This window comes from Myxocyprinus asiaticus, chromosome 14 (genome assembly GCF_019703515.2).
Source record: "Myxocyprinus asiaticus isolate MX2 ecotype Aquarium Trade chromosome 14, UBuf_Myxa_2, whole genome shotgun sequence".
In the NCBI taxonomy this organism is placed as follows: Eukaryota; Metazoa; Chordata; class Actinopteri; order Cypriniformes; family Catostomidae; genus Myxocyprinus; species Myxocyprinus asiaticus.
The window spans coordinates 456081-468895 of NC_059357.1; the positions used below are offsets into that span (position 1 = coordinate 456081).

The 12815-nt window shown below is 40.4% G+C and overlaps 1 protein-coding gene and 1 long non-coding RNA gene across 3 annotated transcripts in view; one reads left to right on the forward strand and one right to left on the reverse strand.

Moving 5' to 3' along the window:
* The window catches only part of LOC127451308 (uncharacterized), a 31691-nt gene extending 29052 nt beyond the window's left edge, over positions 1-2639 (forward strand). The window contains exons 2-3 of the long non-coding RNA XR_007899083.1: positions 2264-2378; positions 2493-2639. This is a non-coding gene — a long non-coding RNA (uncharacterized LOC127451308). The remainder of the gene's footprint in view (positions 1-2263; positions 2379-2492) is intronic.
* Positions 2640-2730: 91 nt separating this feature from the next.
* Positions 2731-11988, reverse strand: LOC127451278 (ATP-sensitive inward rectifier potassium channel 12-like). Of its 2 annotated transcripts, XM_051715844.1 has the most exons (3): positions 11683-11988; positions 7728-7855; positions 2731-4271 (listed from the first exon to the last, which is right to left on the reverse strand). In XM_051715844.1, the coding sequence occupies exons 2-3, from the start codon at positions 7748-7750 to the stop codon at positions 2765-2767; spliced, it is 1530 nt and encodes a 509-aa protein (XP_051571804.1). In that variant the 5' UTR covers positions 7751-7855; positions 11683-11988; the 3' UTR covers positions 2731-2764. The 2 variants fall into 2 exon arrangements, with proteins under 2 accessions (XP_051571804.1, XP_051571803.1); XM_051715843.1 differs by lacking the exon at positions 11683-11988 and having other exon boundaries at positions 7728-9965.
* Positions 11989-12815: the final 827 nt, after the last annotated feature.

A 12815-nucleotide genomic window follows, 5' to 3' on the forward strand; every position in this document is an offset into this window, starting at 1 on the left:
CAGAAGAAGAGTTCATCACAGTACAATTAAAGGAGTAAAAGTGCATTTTCCTTTTAAACAAACATACCAAACACGCATCACAATATTCATACAATTACCTCCAAAAACTCTCAACTGCATTTAAACCTGATTCCCTTTTAAACTGTGGACATAGAACGAGTCCAACGTTAAATGACTTCCTTTTAAATCTCATCTTAAATCATATTAATCTACTGCTGTATTAAAAACAAGCATTTCATTCATGTGCAACACACAAACATATTCAAGGATCCAGTGATCTGGTGGAATAGTTCTTGGGTGTATTTGGATTGCAATGGTTGCACATAAGTTTAATGTTCTACATCTTTAACACACAGGGTTCCCTCAGTCATTGTGATTTACTGAATAAATCATCTGATAGTGACTGCACTCATAAAGAGCAACTTATATTAACAAGATTAGAGCTAGAAGTACAAACTTAAATTCACTACAGAAATTTCCATGACTTTTATTTATTAATAATTTTATTAATATCAATGACTTTTCTAGGCCTGCAAATCACAGATTTCCAGTTTTTCCATGACTGTGGGAACTCTGCACATTATAAAACTCTATAAAAAATATTTTTTTCTGCTTCAGCACCTTATCTCTTTACTCGAGGTTGTCCAATAGATCAGTTTTACTGATTAATCGTGCCGATAGTTGCTTTTTGAAACCATCAGTGATCGGCAAAAATATGTCCATAGTTGCCGATAGTTTTTTAATAATTCCGTCATTTCAAAATAAGAGTCCCCAGTGTGTTTCGGGCTTGTTTATGCTTAAAAGTCCTGCGTTATGCAGCAAATTTTGGATCTGCATCTGGCATTTTATTCACTTTGGACTCTTTGTCTTTGCCCAACATAGTAAAGAAAGAATTTTTGACATTCCATAAATCGATTTTGAAAACTCTCGGCCGATTAATTGGTTATCAGCCTTTCCCACCACATTAGTTATCAGCATCAGCAAAATCCACTATTGTTCGACCTCTACTCTACACACAATTCAAACCACAAATCGAATTATTTATTTTTTTAGATACATCCTTTACAATTGGACCTTCCATTAAAAAAAGACAGATTTAAGCCATGTCCACACTCATCCATTTTCATTTGCAAACGTATAGATTTTGCCGTTTACGCCTCTCATCCACACTAAAACGGCATTTTCCTCCACTGAAAACAGTGCGTTTAGAAATTGCTCTCCATTACCGCAAACTTTTTAGAAAACAGTGACGTTAGAAAACAGTTTTCAAACGACAACAGATTAAAGTGGATGTCCCCTACTATAATAGAATTTTTAAAATGTAGAACTCTAGAATTAATGATGCGTTCACCTCATGTCAGAATTGCCCAGACTGATCTCACAGTGAGATCGGAAAGAGTAGGTCAACTTTTCTTTATCTAAAATCGGCGACTACTTACCGAAATTCGGAACACTGCCCCATGTGACCAAAGCAGTAAGTGTTCTTGGGCATATGGTCACATGTGAGCACCATTTTCTGGGTGTAATGTCCGCAAAGCAAGTTGTTTTCTGCTGTACAGGCACATATGAGGAATGACTGTTTTATAAAGTCTACAACCCAAACCTATACCTAACCTTAACCATTAGTGTATGAAAAATGTAATGTTAGATGTGAAAATGCAACGTCCGCGGCCGTCACTGATTATGCGATCGCGATTACTCCCTGATCACAACTGGATTCGTTCCATGGTGTTCCCTGCTGACATGACGCGCATCCAGATGTGACACGCTTCTGGGTGCGCCACAGGGGAAAGCAATTGAGCTGGAGCCGTTGCAGACATGTCTGTGAGGACATGACGGCGGTCCGTAAGTTGGCATAATGTCGCCGATCCTAGTGTGATCGGAACTATCGGAAACAAAATGCCGACCTCCCGTGTGATCATGTTGGAATTGCCATAATTTCGTTTCCAAGCAGTACAAACCATTTACGTCTATTTCGAGGTCTTAATTACAAGTTGGAATTTAATTAGAGTTCAGACATCTCTCCCTTGACAATTGTGATGTCATATAAAAAGATCCACGACAGCAGCAGCTTTAACACCTTAACCATTGTATGCAATTTGTTTTATAGCTTTATTTTACCTGGTGCACATTCTGTGTGGAATATTTTTCAAAAGGTGAATAAATGTAGAATGATTTCATATTTTGCTGTCATCAACAACAAAGATGCACATAGATCTATTTTGGTTTAATGAACATTTACCAATGAAACCATTTATTTCAGAGGACATCCCGGAGAATCATCTGTTATTTCAGTAATTCCAACAAGATGAGAACGCAGCATAACTAAACAGTACAGAGTGAGAAATAAGAGATCTACAGCAGCTTTTTTCTGTTTGGTGAGTTAATTTGTGCTTATTTTTATCCAAGTCTTCTTGGCATCTTTCTTATTTACTGTCATCAGCTTCAAAGAAGGTTTCGTCCATTTAATCTGTGACCTCATCTTCCTTTAGGACAAGCCATATGATGTGACCCCTCATGTGATCTCATGAGAAGAAAATGACCATTTAAGAGACATAACATCAGGTCACAACCTTTAGGGGTCATGGGTACCTTGAGGTGAAACACTCCTACTTTCTCCATTGGGAAGACTACACGAGTAACGAAAAAAGCAGGCAAGGCGTTAGGCGTCTTATCATTGGAATCCTTCAGCACAAACTGGATTCTGTTAGCACACTGGGAGATTAAAGAATGGAGGGGTTGTCCTGGAAACACCTCCATCCCATCATATCTCAGACTCGCTCTTATAGGTCATTGGGTCGAGCGGTATTGCAGTCTGTAAAATGTCAAACTCAATCTGGTTGTCCATGTCAAACACACACAGCACGTTACTGTTAGAGGTCATTGTGGCTGTATCCTGGAACATTTTCTGGAAGTCTGTGGGAATGCTGGCCAAATATGACCGTCCTTCCTCCAATCGCTCCTCATCTTCTTCTCCACAGCACAGCGCCACCTCGTTCTCGTAACAGAAAGCGCTGGGCGAGTGAGGTGGCAGCAGGGTTTGAGCCCGCTGGCTGATGGGTGTCACAGAACATGACGATGCTGATGACCGACGACCAACTAAATCCCTCAGCTCCTTAGCGCTACAGGTGGGCGTTGATAAAACTTCATACGTTTTGTGGAAATGCGCATAATCAACCTGGTAGCGGTCGCAGTCCTCAAAAATAACGGGCTCAAAGTGATGACCCCAAAGGATCTCCCGAGAAAGATACGAGCTGCGCGCCTGCGTGGTCATGGCTGTTGCTTCAACCATTCCCTCAAGAATCACGACAATCTCGAAGTCGTCCGACTCGAGATCCGCCCTGCTCATCGTCCAGAGCGGCGAGTCCTCGTCAATCTCATGTACAATGACCAGAGGAGACACGAGGAACAGTCTGTCAGTGCCATCGTCATAGCCGACGTTCAGATCGGTCTGCTCGAGAGGAATGAACTCGCCCTCTGCCGTGATGTGGGGTCGTATGAGCTGTGCACGAATGTGAGCTTCTACGATGTGGCTCCGACGCAGGTTCCCCACACGCCACATCAAACACAGTTTTCCGTCCCTCAACGCAATCACAGCATTCTCTGAGAAAAGCAGCGTCTGGTTCCTCTTTTTTGGTCGCGCCATCTTGGCCATGATGGTGCCAATCATGAAGGAGTCAATTATGCATCCAACAATGGACTGCACCACCACAGTCACAATCGCAATGGGACATTCTTCAGTGACGCAGCGCCAGCCGTAGCCAATAGTTGTCTGGGTCTCAATGGAGAACAGAAAAGCCCCAACAAAGCCTTCAACGTGCAGCAAACACGGTTTCCACTCCTTTTGTTGCCCAGACGGGATTCGAACTCTACGATCCTTATCAAAGTCTCCGTGAACCAACGAGACGCTGTAGAAGATAATGCCAAAGAAAAGCCAGGACACCAGGAACGTTGAGCAGAAGATCAGCAGCAGGTACCTCCAACGAATGTCCACGCAGGTCGTAAAGATGTCCGCGAGGTACCGCCATGGCTTGTCATCCATATTGGAAAAGACGACGTTGCATTTCCCGTTTTTCTTTACGAAGCGACTCCTCAGTTGACCCCGTCCAGAGGTGGAGATCTTCCCATTGTAGTTGTTTCCCATCGCCACACTCGTCCTCTCACCACTCATGACGCTGGCGGGGGATTGCAGACGGCTCGTACTGTGGCCGCTGTGAAGGCCGAGGGTAGAGATCTTCAGTCTCTCCTCATCGGGAGAAACAATGCTGTACCTGAAGAGCAGAGAGAATACAGAGTTTTGTTCAGAAAACATGTGAATCCGTAAGAGTTCAGGGTTGTTTGGGGGAGTTTTGGAGAGTGGGGGGAGGACGGGTCAAGAGCTGTAATCTGATTGGACCGGTTGTTCTTTCCAGCGAGTGATTTAAAGGATGCGCACTCACTCCAGATAAAGCATGAGTCACGTCCTCTGTGTCTAATGCGTCTCTCCCAAGAAACATTACTACACTGACCCCTCCTGTTAAAGGTCAGGGTTAGGAAGTACCAGAGTCAGTGGACGCTTGATGTTTCACTCTTTCTCTCCTTCATATTTTCACTGTCCCCCTCCTTTCACTTTTTGTCACAAAGAAGGTAAGCAGGACTCAGGTATGAGTAACCTGCCCCTATTGCCCAGAGAGGATTATGGGGAAGGTTAGTTGTGTTGAGCCATCTCAGGATTGCGGTCAGTGCAGGTTTATGGATTATGAGTTCTCCCCTCACCTTTCATCACTCTCTCTCACACACACACTCACAAACACACAAATATATACAAAAAAAAGCAAATGTCTAAAACTTCTGAGTTTTGAGTCCAGTTCAATAGTACATTTTATTGGTATTTGGCAGCATTTTATCATTAATATTCAAAAAAATAGATCATTAACACAAGGTTGGGATCGATGTCTTTCATGCATCAATAATCGGAAGATTTTGCCAATGATTATCGATATATATCAGGATATAAACAGGGCTGCTCTTTGCACAATAGTCTTTGTCTCTTCAGACATATTTCTCAAAACAACTTTAATAATGTGTGAGCGGCAAGGTAAATTAAAGGGGGTCACACACCGGATGCATCTGGTGGACGGCATACCGTGTTCTAAGATTAGAAACAATTGTTTATTTTCTACAAAGGTACGAACACACCACCAACGCTCAGCGTCAACATTCTGAATGCCACGGAGCGCAAGTCGCATTGTTTTCTATTAAATTCGACCCAAAACATTATCAAAGAACAAAGACTACTTACTCTAGTCATCACTGGATGATCTATTGTGAAAGTGTATCTTTCATAGAGCCTATTTGCAGTTACAAGTATGCTGTTTTGTGGTTTGACAGCTTGAATGAAAGACCTATTCAAGACTACATACAGAGAAATTGCATAATAAACGTTGCCATTTTTAATCATTCAGTTTGCGCAGTTTCACCAGTTTCATAAACTAACCTGCTCATCAATGTCAATTTGTACATTATTGAAGTACAAAAACCTTCGTTACTTTGGACTGCTATCTCCTGCGTCCTGTGTATGTGTGTGTCTGTGTGTGTGAGAGATACATGTTATATCGCCCTCTTGTGGTCTCCCAATGCTATTACGCCAGACTGTTAAACAGAGGCCAACTGAGTAAATTGGAAAGCATGCAAATTGGCCTTCTAATTTAAATGTCTGCTCATTTTAAAATATCGTTGCATCTAAATATATATCGATAAAATAACATGACGATCAATAATTGATATTTTATGACATCTGAAATAACGCACATCCAGTTGTGTGGCGTTACTGTGAATGATGGAAACATCCTGATCTCATGAAAATTACATGGCAACATTTTTGGAAAATTATATTACGTGGTTTATTACACGTATCATGGCAGTTCTGATGTGAAGTATCCACTGTGTGGTGCTTAAAGCGAGTTAAATGTTCTCCCAAACAGATGAGGTTTTCGAGTTTTAAATCAACTAAACCGACCTCCCTACCCTAAACCTTAAACCTAACCAATAGTGTCATAAAAGCAAATGTGAGATCTATTACATCACAGTTACATCATTTTGTGGTGCTTCTATGACACTTTGGGTTCATATGTGGACTTGCGTGTTCTTCAGGACTCATACTCCAATTCTTTACATACAAGTGCAACGCTCTCAGTCGAGCTACCGCACAATTTCATCACACTCAAACGTAGGGTGACCATACGTCCTCTTTTTCCTGGACATGTCCTCTTTTCTGACCTTAAAAAAGCGTCCAGCCGGGATTTCTAAATTTGCGAATATGTCCGGGATTCGGCTTTAGTTGCATTATGATGTGCATCTGGTCTAATACTTCATTGTGTGTGCGCGCATATTTGCATTGCTTTAACCCCTCTTTGTATGTCCCTCCTTCTCGCACACCAATTGGTCGATTATAAGAGGCTTGCAGCAACTATTGGCCAAATTCCTGCCTGTCAATCTCTCCACGAATGTGCAAAGCGCTGTTGTGTTCAGCAGCAAACAGTTGCTTGACAGTAGCAGTAAATGACAGCTGAGTGGAAACAATGCCCAAACGAAAGTGCAAATTTACAGAAGATTTGCACACAAAATTCCCATGCTTTCGACCAGGTCGAGATCCGTGGGAAGCAGAATGTATGACATGTAAAGCTGGCACTTATGTGTCAGTTGCTAATAAAGGTGCAAGTGATTTAGAAGAACACATTAGCTCTGCAAAGCATAAAAGGTCAGCAAAAGGTGAAAGTTCATCAGGTAAATTAACGGACTACTTTTTGCGAGCAGGTAAAATTGTTATCAAATTGCTTCATTTTCCATGGCCATTCAAAATAATAGTAATAGTTAATGAAGGAACACTCATGGCATCAAATATTTTATTTTAGTACATGGACATTCAGAAGAATGTTGGAAATCCCCCCCCCCGGCAAATAAAAAAAAGGTGTCCTCTTTTTGGAAAACAAGAATATGGTCACCCTATGTAATGCAAACGTTAAAATGAGTCTGCACTACAGTAAAGGTATTTAGATGTCATAAGATAGCATTGTGTGAGGAACAGGGTGAAAAGTAAGTGTTTATGAACCAATAATTTGACATTTTACTCGTGATTTGTGTAAAAGTGAATAAAAGTTGTTGTTGTAGCGCCTCTAGTGTTTCACCAAGAAACTGCTGCGATTCGTACAACAGGTCAAATAAAAATAATTTTGCAAATATGTAGGTATAGTAAAGCCAAATAAACATGATGACTTTCTTGAAAAACAGACATAGCTAACATATTGGACATCAAAATAACGTCTTGTATTCACTATTTAAAATGTAAACCATCAGATCCACCGACAGCTCTCAAGGTTCTTGCTGATTTATAAAATCTCTTCAAACAGAAAAATGGCTCATAGCTTTCTCATTATTTTCAAAGAGACATGATCTCTTGGGTAACACTGAATCTTCAAATAAATATTTATTGATCAAAACACTTTTCAATGTACTCAGTACGGCTGCACCTATACAGCTTTTCATTATCTGTTGACATTTAACATTTATTTAGCTTAATTTATACCAAAAATACAGCATTGTTTTTATGCTATTGTCTAATCTTAAATGGAGTTATCCAATTTGAAATTGCTCAGATATTTTTTGAAACACATATATATTGACCCATATACATTGAACGCTCTAACGCTGTCTCTAAAAGTACACAAACACACACACACTGGTCGTACCTGTTGGCTCTGTTGGTTCCCATGCTGTGTGTGATGTGTGTTCACTGACAGGACTGAACAGTGCTTCGTTTAGCCTACGCAGAGAGATTCAGGATCGGCATCCTGACACAATACACACAACACAAACCCTGCAGGGAAAGAGAGAAACACAGAAAAATCATCAAATGCAGTGTTGAAATTTATGCATATTTAAAAGCTGAATGTGTTTTCAATGTTGTTTAACAGGTTTTGAAGAGAATATTAATTAAAAGTGGACAAAATGTATCGTGTTCTGGTTTGGAAAAGCTTCAATTGGGTCAAAGCAGCTGTTAAAATAGGTCTCTCTCTCTCTCTCTCACACACACACACACACACACACACACATACACATACACATACACTCACACACACACACACACACACACACATACACTCACACACACACACACTCACAAGCTAGCAAGAACATCATGGGTGTCACTAATCTGCATGCTCTTTAAATGATCAGATTTCAATTTAACACTCAAGTTTTAAGATTTAGAAATAACATTTTATATTTAGATTTATGATGGTGCCAAAAAGTCACCCTTAAATAGGTGTGATTGACATTGCATTAGATAACATGGTTAGATAACAGTCATACAATGTTTACTCTTTCCAATTTTGTGTATTTGTTGTAGAGTGAATAATGCACTTTTTGTAAATAAGATGTGGTGCACATACTTTTAATTGTTGTGTTTCCTGTACATTGTGTTCATGTCACTTCACGCCTGCAGTGTTGTGGAGCAGCATCAAGATTATCATCCATCATGACACTCGTGTATATGTGAAGTGACTAAATGATTTGATTTAGATTATAGCTGAAGGGAGATTTTTCTGTGCTCTGACAGTCAGTCACTCATTACAGACATCACTCAATCACACGCCACTGGGAAAGAAAAATCACCAACAATATTTCTTTAATATCTCAGAAGTTTCTCCTAAATAGAAATGAGATTTGGAGAGCAATTTGGGTCTTTGCTTCTCAGATGTTTGTCCTGAGACTCCTCAAAAGTTTCACCACATGACATTCCCTCAAGAATCACAACAATCTCGAAGTCGTCCGACACGAGATCCGCCCTGCTCATCGTCCAGAGCGGCGAGTCCTCATCAGTCTCATGCACAATGACCAGAGGAGACACGAGGAACAGACTGTCGGTGCCCTCGTCGTAGCCAACATTCAGATCGGTTGCCAACTAACTCGTTTTTTATTTCTACTAAGGAATTTTAGAAGAAACATCTGGGGGCCTGGGTATCTCAGTGAGTACTGACACTGACTATCACACCTGGAGTCATGAGTTTGAATCCAGGGTGTGCTGAGTGACTCCAGTCAGGGCTCCTAAGCAACCAAATTGGCCCGGTTGCTAGGGAGGGTAGAGTCACATGGGGTAACCTCCTCGTGGTCGCTATAATGTGGTTCTCGCTCTCGGTGGGGCGCGTGGTGAGTTGTGCGTGGATGCCGCAGAGAATATCGTGAAGCCTCCACACGCGCTACGTCTCCGTGGTAACGCGCTCAACACGTGATAAGATGTGCGGATTGACGGACTCAGACGCGGAGGCAACTGAGATTCATCCTCCACCACCCGGACTGAGGCGAGTCACTACACCACCATGAGGACTTAAGAGCGCATTGGGAATTGGGCATTCCAAATTGAGGAGAAAATGGGAGAAAAGAAAAAAAAGAGACAAGGTTGATGCTTAAAGAACTCCATGAAGTTTCTTGCGTAATGAAAGCACAACCTCTGAGCAATTAAATGTTCTTCTGGGTTTACACATCATACACAAACACTCCTCTAAACTACTGTCATGTGGAAGAGATTTTAATGTCTTTGTGTGTGTTATAAAATAAACATTGCATTTGTTCAGCTGTTCATCTGGAGGTGAGTCTGTGCAGCAGTCAGACTGCATCAGATTCAACATGACGCACATAGATGTGATTCACTAACTGCTCTTTACAATAAAATTGGACTTTAACCTTTGTTACACAACGCAAACACACACTTAATCCCTCTGTGTGTGTGTGTGTGTGTGTGTGTGTGTATGTGTGTGTTTGAAGGAGACTCTGATGGTATTCTTCTTAACTCTTAATCCATTAAATGATGTCTGAATAATCTCCTCATCGCGACCCTTGAGAATACTGCTGTGTAATCTGATATGTGTGTGTGTTACGATAAAGAGGGGGATGATGGGATTAATATATGTCCTAAAACACACACAGTGACAGATTATATTTCTCAGGTGAGTTAAGACTAAAGCAGATTTCATCTGATATTATTCATGTTGATAAATGATAAAGCTCTGTTGCTGTTATTAATGTTTTAAACTGCTGCCATTCTCTTAAGTTCAATGAACTTTTAAAGAAAAATGTAGCAGTTTTGTTTGATTTTGCTTTTTAATGAGATTGATCTTGTATTTGCATGTAGAGTGTCCACCAAAACTATATTTGTATTATCTTCAGTCACACTAAAAACTGTCTGAATGTTATTCAGAACACAAAATATAAAATCAAGTGTGATCTGAATGTCTAAAATGCCATTGAATCTTTTCTCAGAATTAACGTTCACTTATTGTTCACCCTTTACGTGTGACTGAAGTGTTCAATTATAGGAAAGAAAACATAACATGGGACTTTTTTGTTTGCTGGCTGGCATGAGTGCCAACATTAGGTTCAGTAAACTCAATACCCTCAGACAAACACACACACATTAAACTCTGATTGATCAGGGGAATCAAAGTGGAGTCACGCGTCCCGGTTCTCCAGCACATTTAGCATTTTCCACTGTAAACTTAAGTAGTCTGACACCTCGTCTGTCTACACTGAAAGCGAATGTTCCTGATTCACTCACAGTGTGGACAGATTTATTAATCATAACAGTACCCTGAAAACACACGTGCATCTCATCACAATCTAATTAACATCTGCTAAACATCTTAAAAAGATCAGATTTACAAACATCTCAAAGACATCTGCTAATTGTCTTCTTGACATCCGAGAGGTCTTATAAACGTACTGCAGATGAGCAAACAACCTAAAAAATGGCATCTTCCAGATGTAAACACACACATGGAGGTCTGGGTGATGTTCGTGTGCTATCAGATTAGCAGTTGCGTGTAGACAAGGTGTGAATGCTCATCAGAAAACTTTTAATTACTCAGAACTGACTGCTGGATTTGTATCATGGATCTTGTGGCACATGCCGCAGATGTTTGTCTCAAATCTGCGGGATTTAGGTTGCGCAGGTATGTTTCTGCGCGGTACAGTAAATCCGGTAAAGCTCCAGATCCGTGCGTGATCTCAGACGGATTTGTAATCTTTTTTTTCATTAGAGCATCAAGTTTCTTTGCTCTGTTTCACCAGCGTTCATCCTCTCTTCATCTGTTCAGCTGTCATCAACCCGTTAAACTCATATTTAACTTCTCAAATACAATGCTCAAACACTATAAAAAGAAACAATGTTTCTTAATTGACTTCAAATTACTGTAATTGGTGTAAAGTTATTTGGGTCGATTCAGTTGTATTTTTACTTAAATTTTACCATTAAGTTTTTACCAAGCGTATGTTTAAGGTTAACTGACAAAAGCATTTTCTACAGTGTTGTCATGATATATAACGAATTTAAATGCCTAATACAAATGTAATGACATTTAATTTAGGAAAAGTAACCTTTTCCAAAGTCATACAGCCTACTAGTGGGGAGATCAGGGTTCTTATAAATTACCAAAGTAATTCTGATTAAAAGCCAAAGAGGCTATCCGTATCTTCATCTAGAAGCTGGTAAAATAATGTCAATTTCACACGGATTTTGTAAGAGTTAGACAAACTCCTAAACTTCATTCAACACTCTCATTTCTGTTTGATTACACATCAGAAAAGTGCATTAAAAACCAATTCCGAGATTTATCTGACAAATTCACTGCACACACATGAAATACTCACCTTATGAAAGGCGATATTCTATAAATGTGTTTTTGTATAATCGCTCAGGGATCTTCGCGGGCAATTTGCGCTTTGGCGGGAAGCGCGCGCTGTGTTCGCCCGCGCTTTTGTTCCTTTTTTTATATTCCGAACGACACTTCCATCTTTAACTCGATATTACCAACACGATGTTTTTGTAATGAATGTTTTCTCGTAGTTATCGCAGGTTAATCTCTCGGGGTTGACTTCCCTCACACGGTAATCTCCGAGCGCGCGCTCTCTCCTCCTCATCCTCGCGGTCTCGCGCTCATGTGGGTGACCGGCAGATAACGGAGGAGGAAGAGGAGGAGGGTCTGTCATTGTGATTATATTCACTTTAGATTGGTGTCGAGTGAAATTCAGTCCAAATTAGAACTGAATTTCACATGATGGATGAGAATGAAATCAAATCACGAGGCGCTCAGAGTTCATCAGTTTATATCCCTTAACACAAATGATCTGTGTTTAATTTGAGGGAAAATACAATGCTTGAAAAAACATTTACACCATTATTAATTTTCTTCAGAGTTAGAGAGAAGGGCTCTCTCTTTCTCCTCTTGTCAAAGTATTTTAACATCGAAAAACAATGTTCTCCTCTGGGTAACATGATTATGATGGTGTTCCTTATACACAAACTAAACGGATGAGTGGAAGTCCTTCTAGACAAGGATGTAACCAAATATTCAAGACTGGGGGATAATAGAGGTAACATTTTAGGAATTGTCCATTTAAAAACCCATACTGGTCGACCAGTAATCTAAATATTGAGGGTGACTATAACTACCTTAATGTCTATCCCCTGATAGCACACGTACATCACCCAAACCTCCATGTGTGTGTTTACATCTGGAAGACGTGTTTTTTACATTGTTTGCTCACCATCTCGGAGTCTTGTGTGTGCCATCTGGGTCATTGCTGTGTCCCATTGCCCCCGCAAACAACTTCTGACTAACAGCGAAATGATCAACGTTTCCTCCCTTAAACATAAAAGTGCACCACCAAAGATAGCGTCCTAGTATTGCCTTGATGTCTATGTTGTTATAGCCACCTTATGGGACTTGTTTAACGCTGAGGAGTTCTGTGTGATTGACATTATGTACTGTGAGAATCCACAG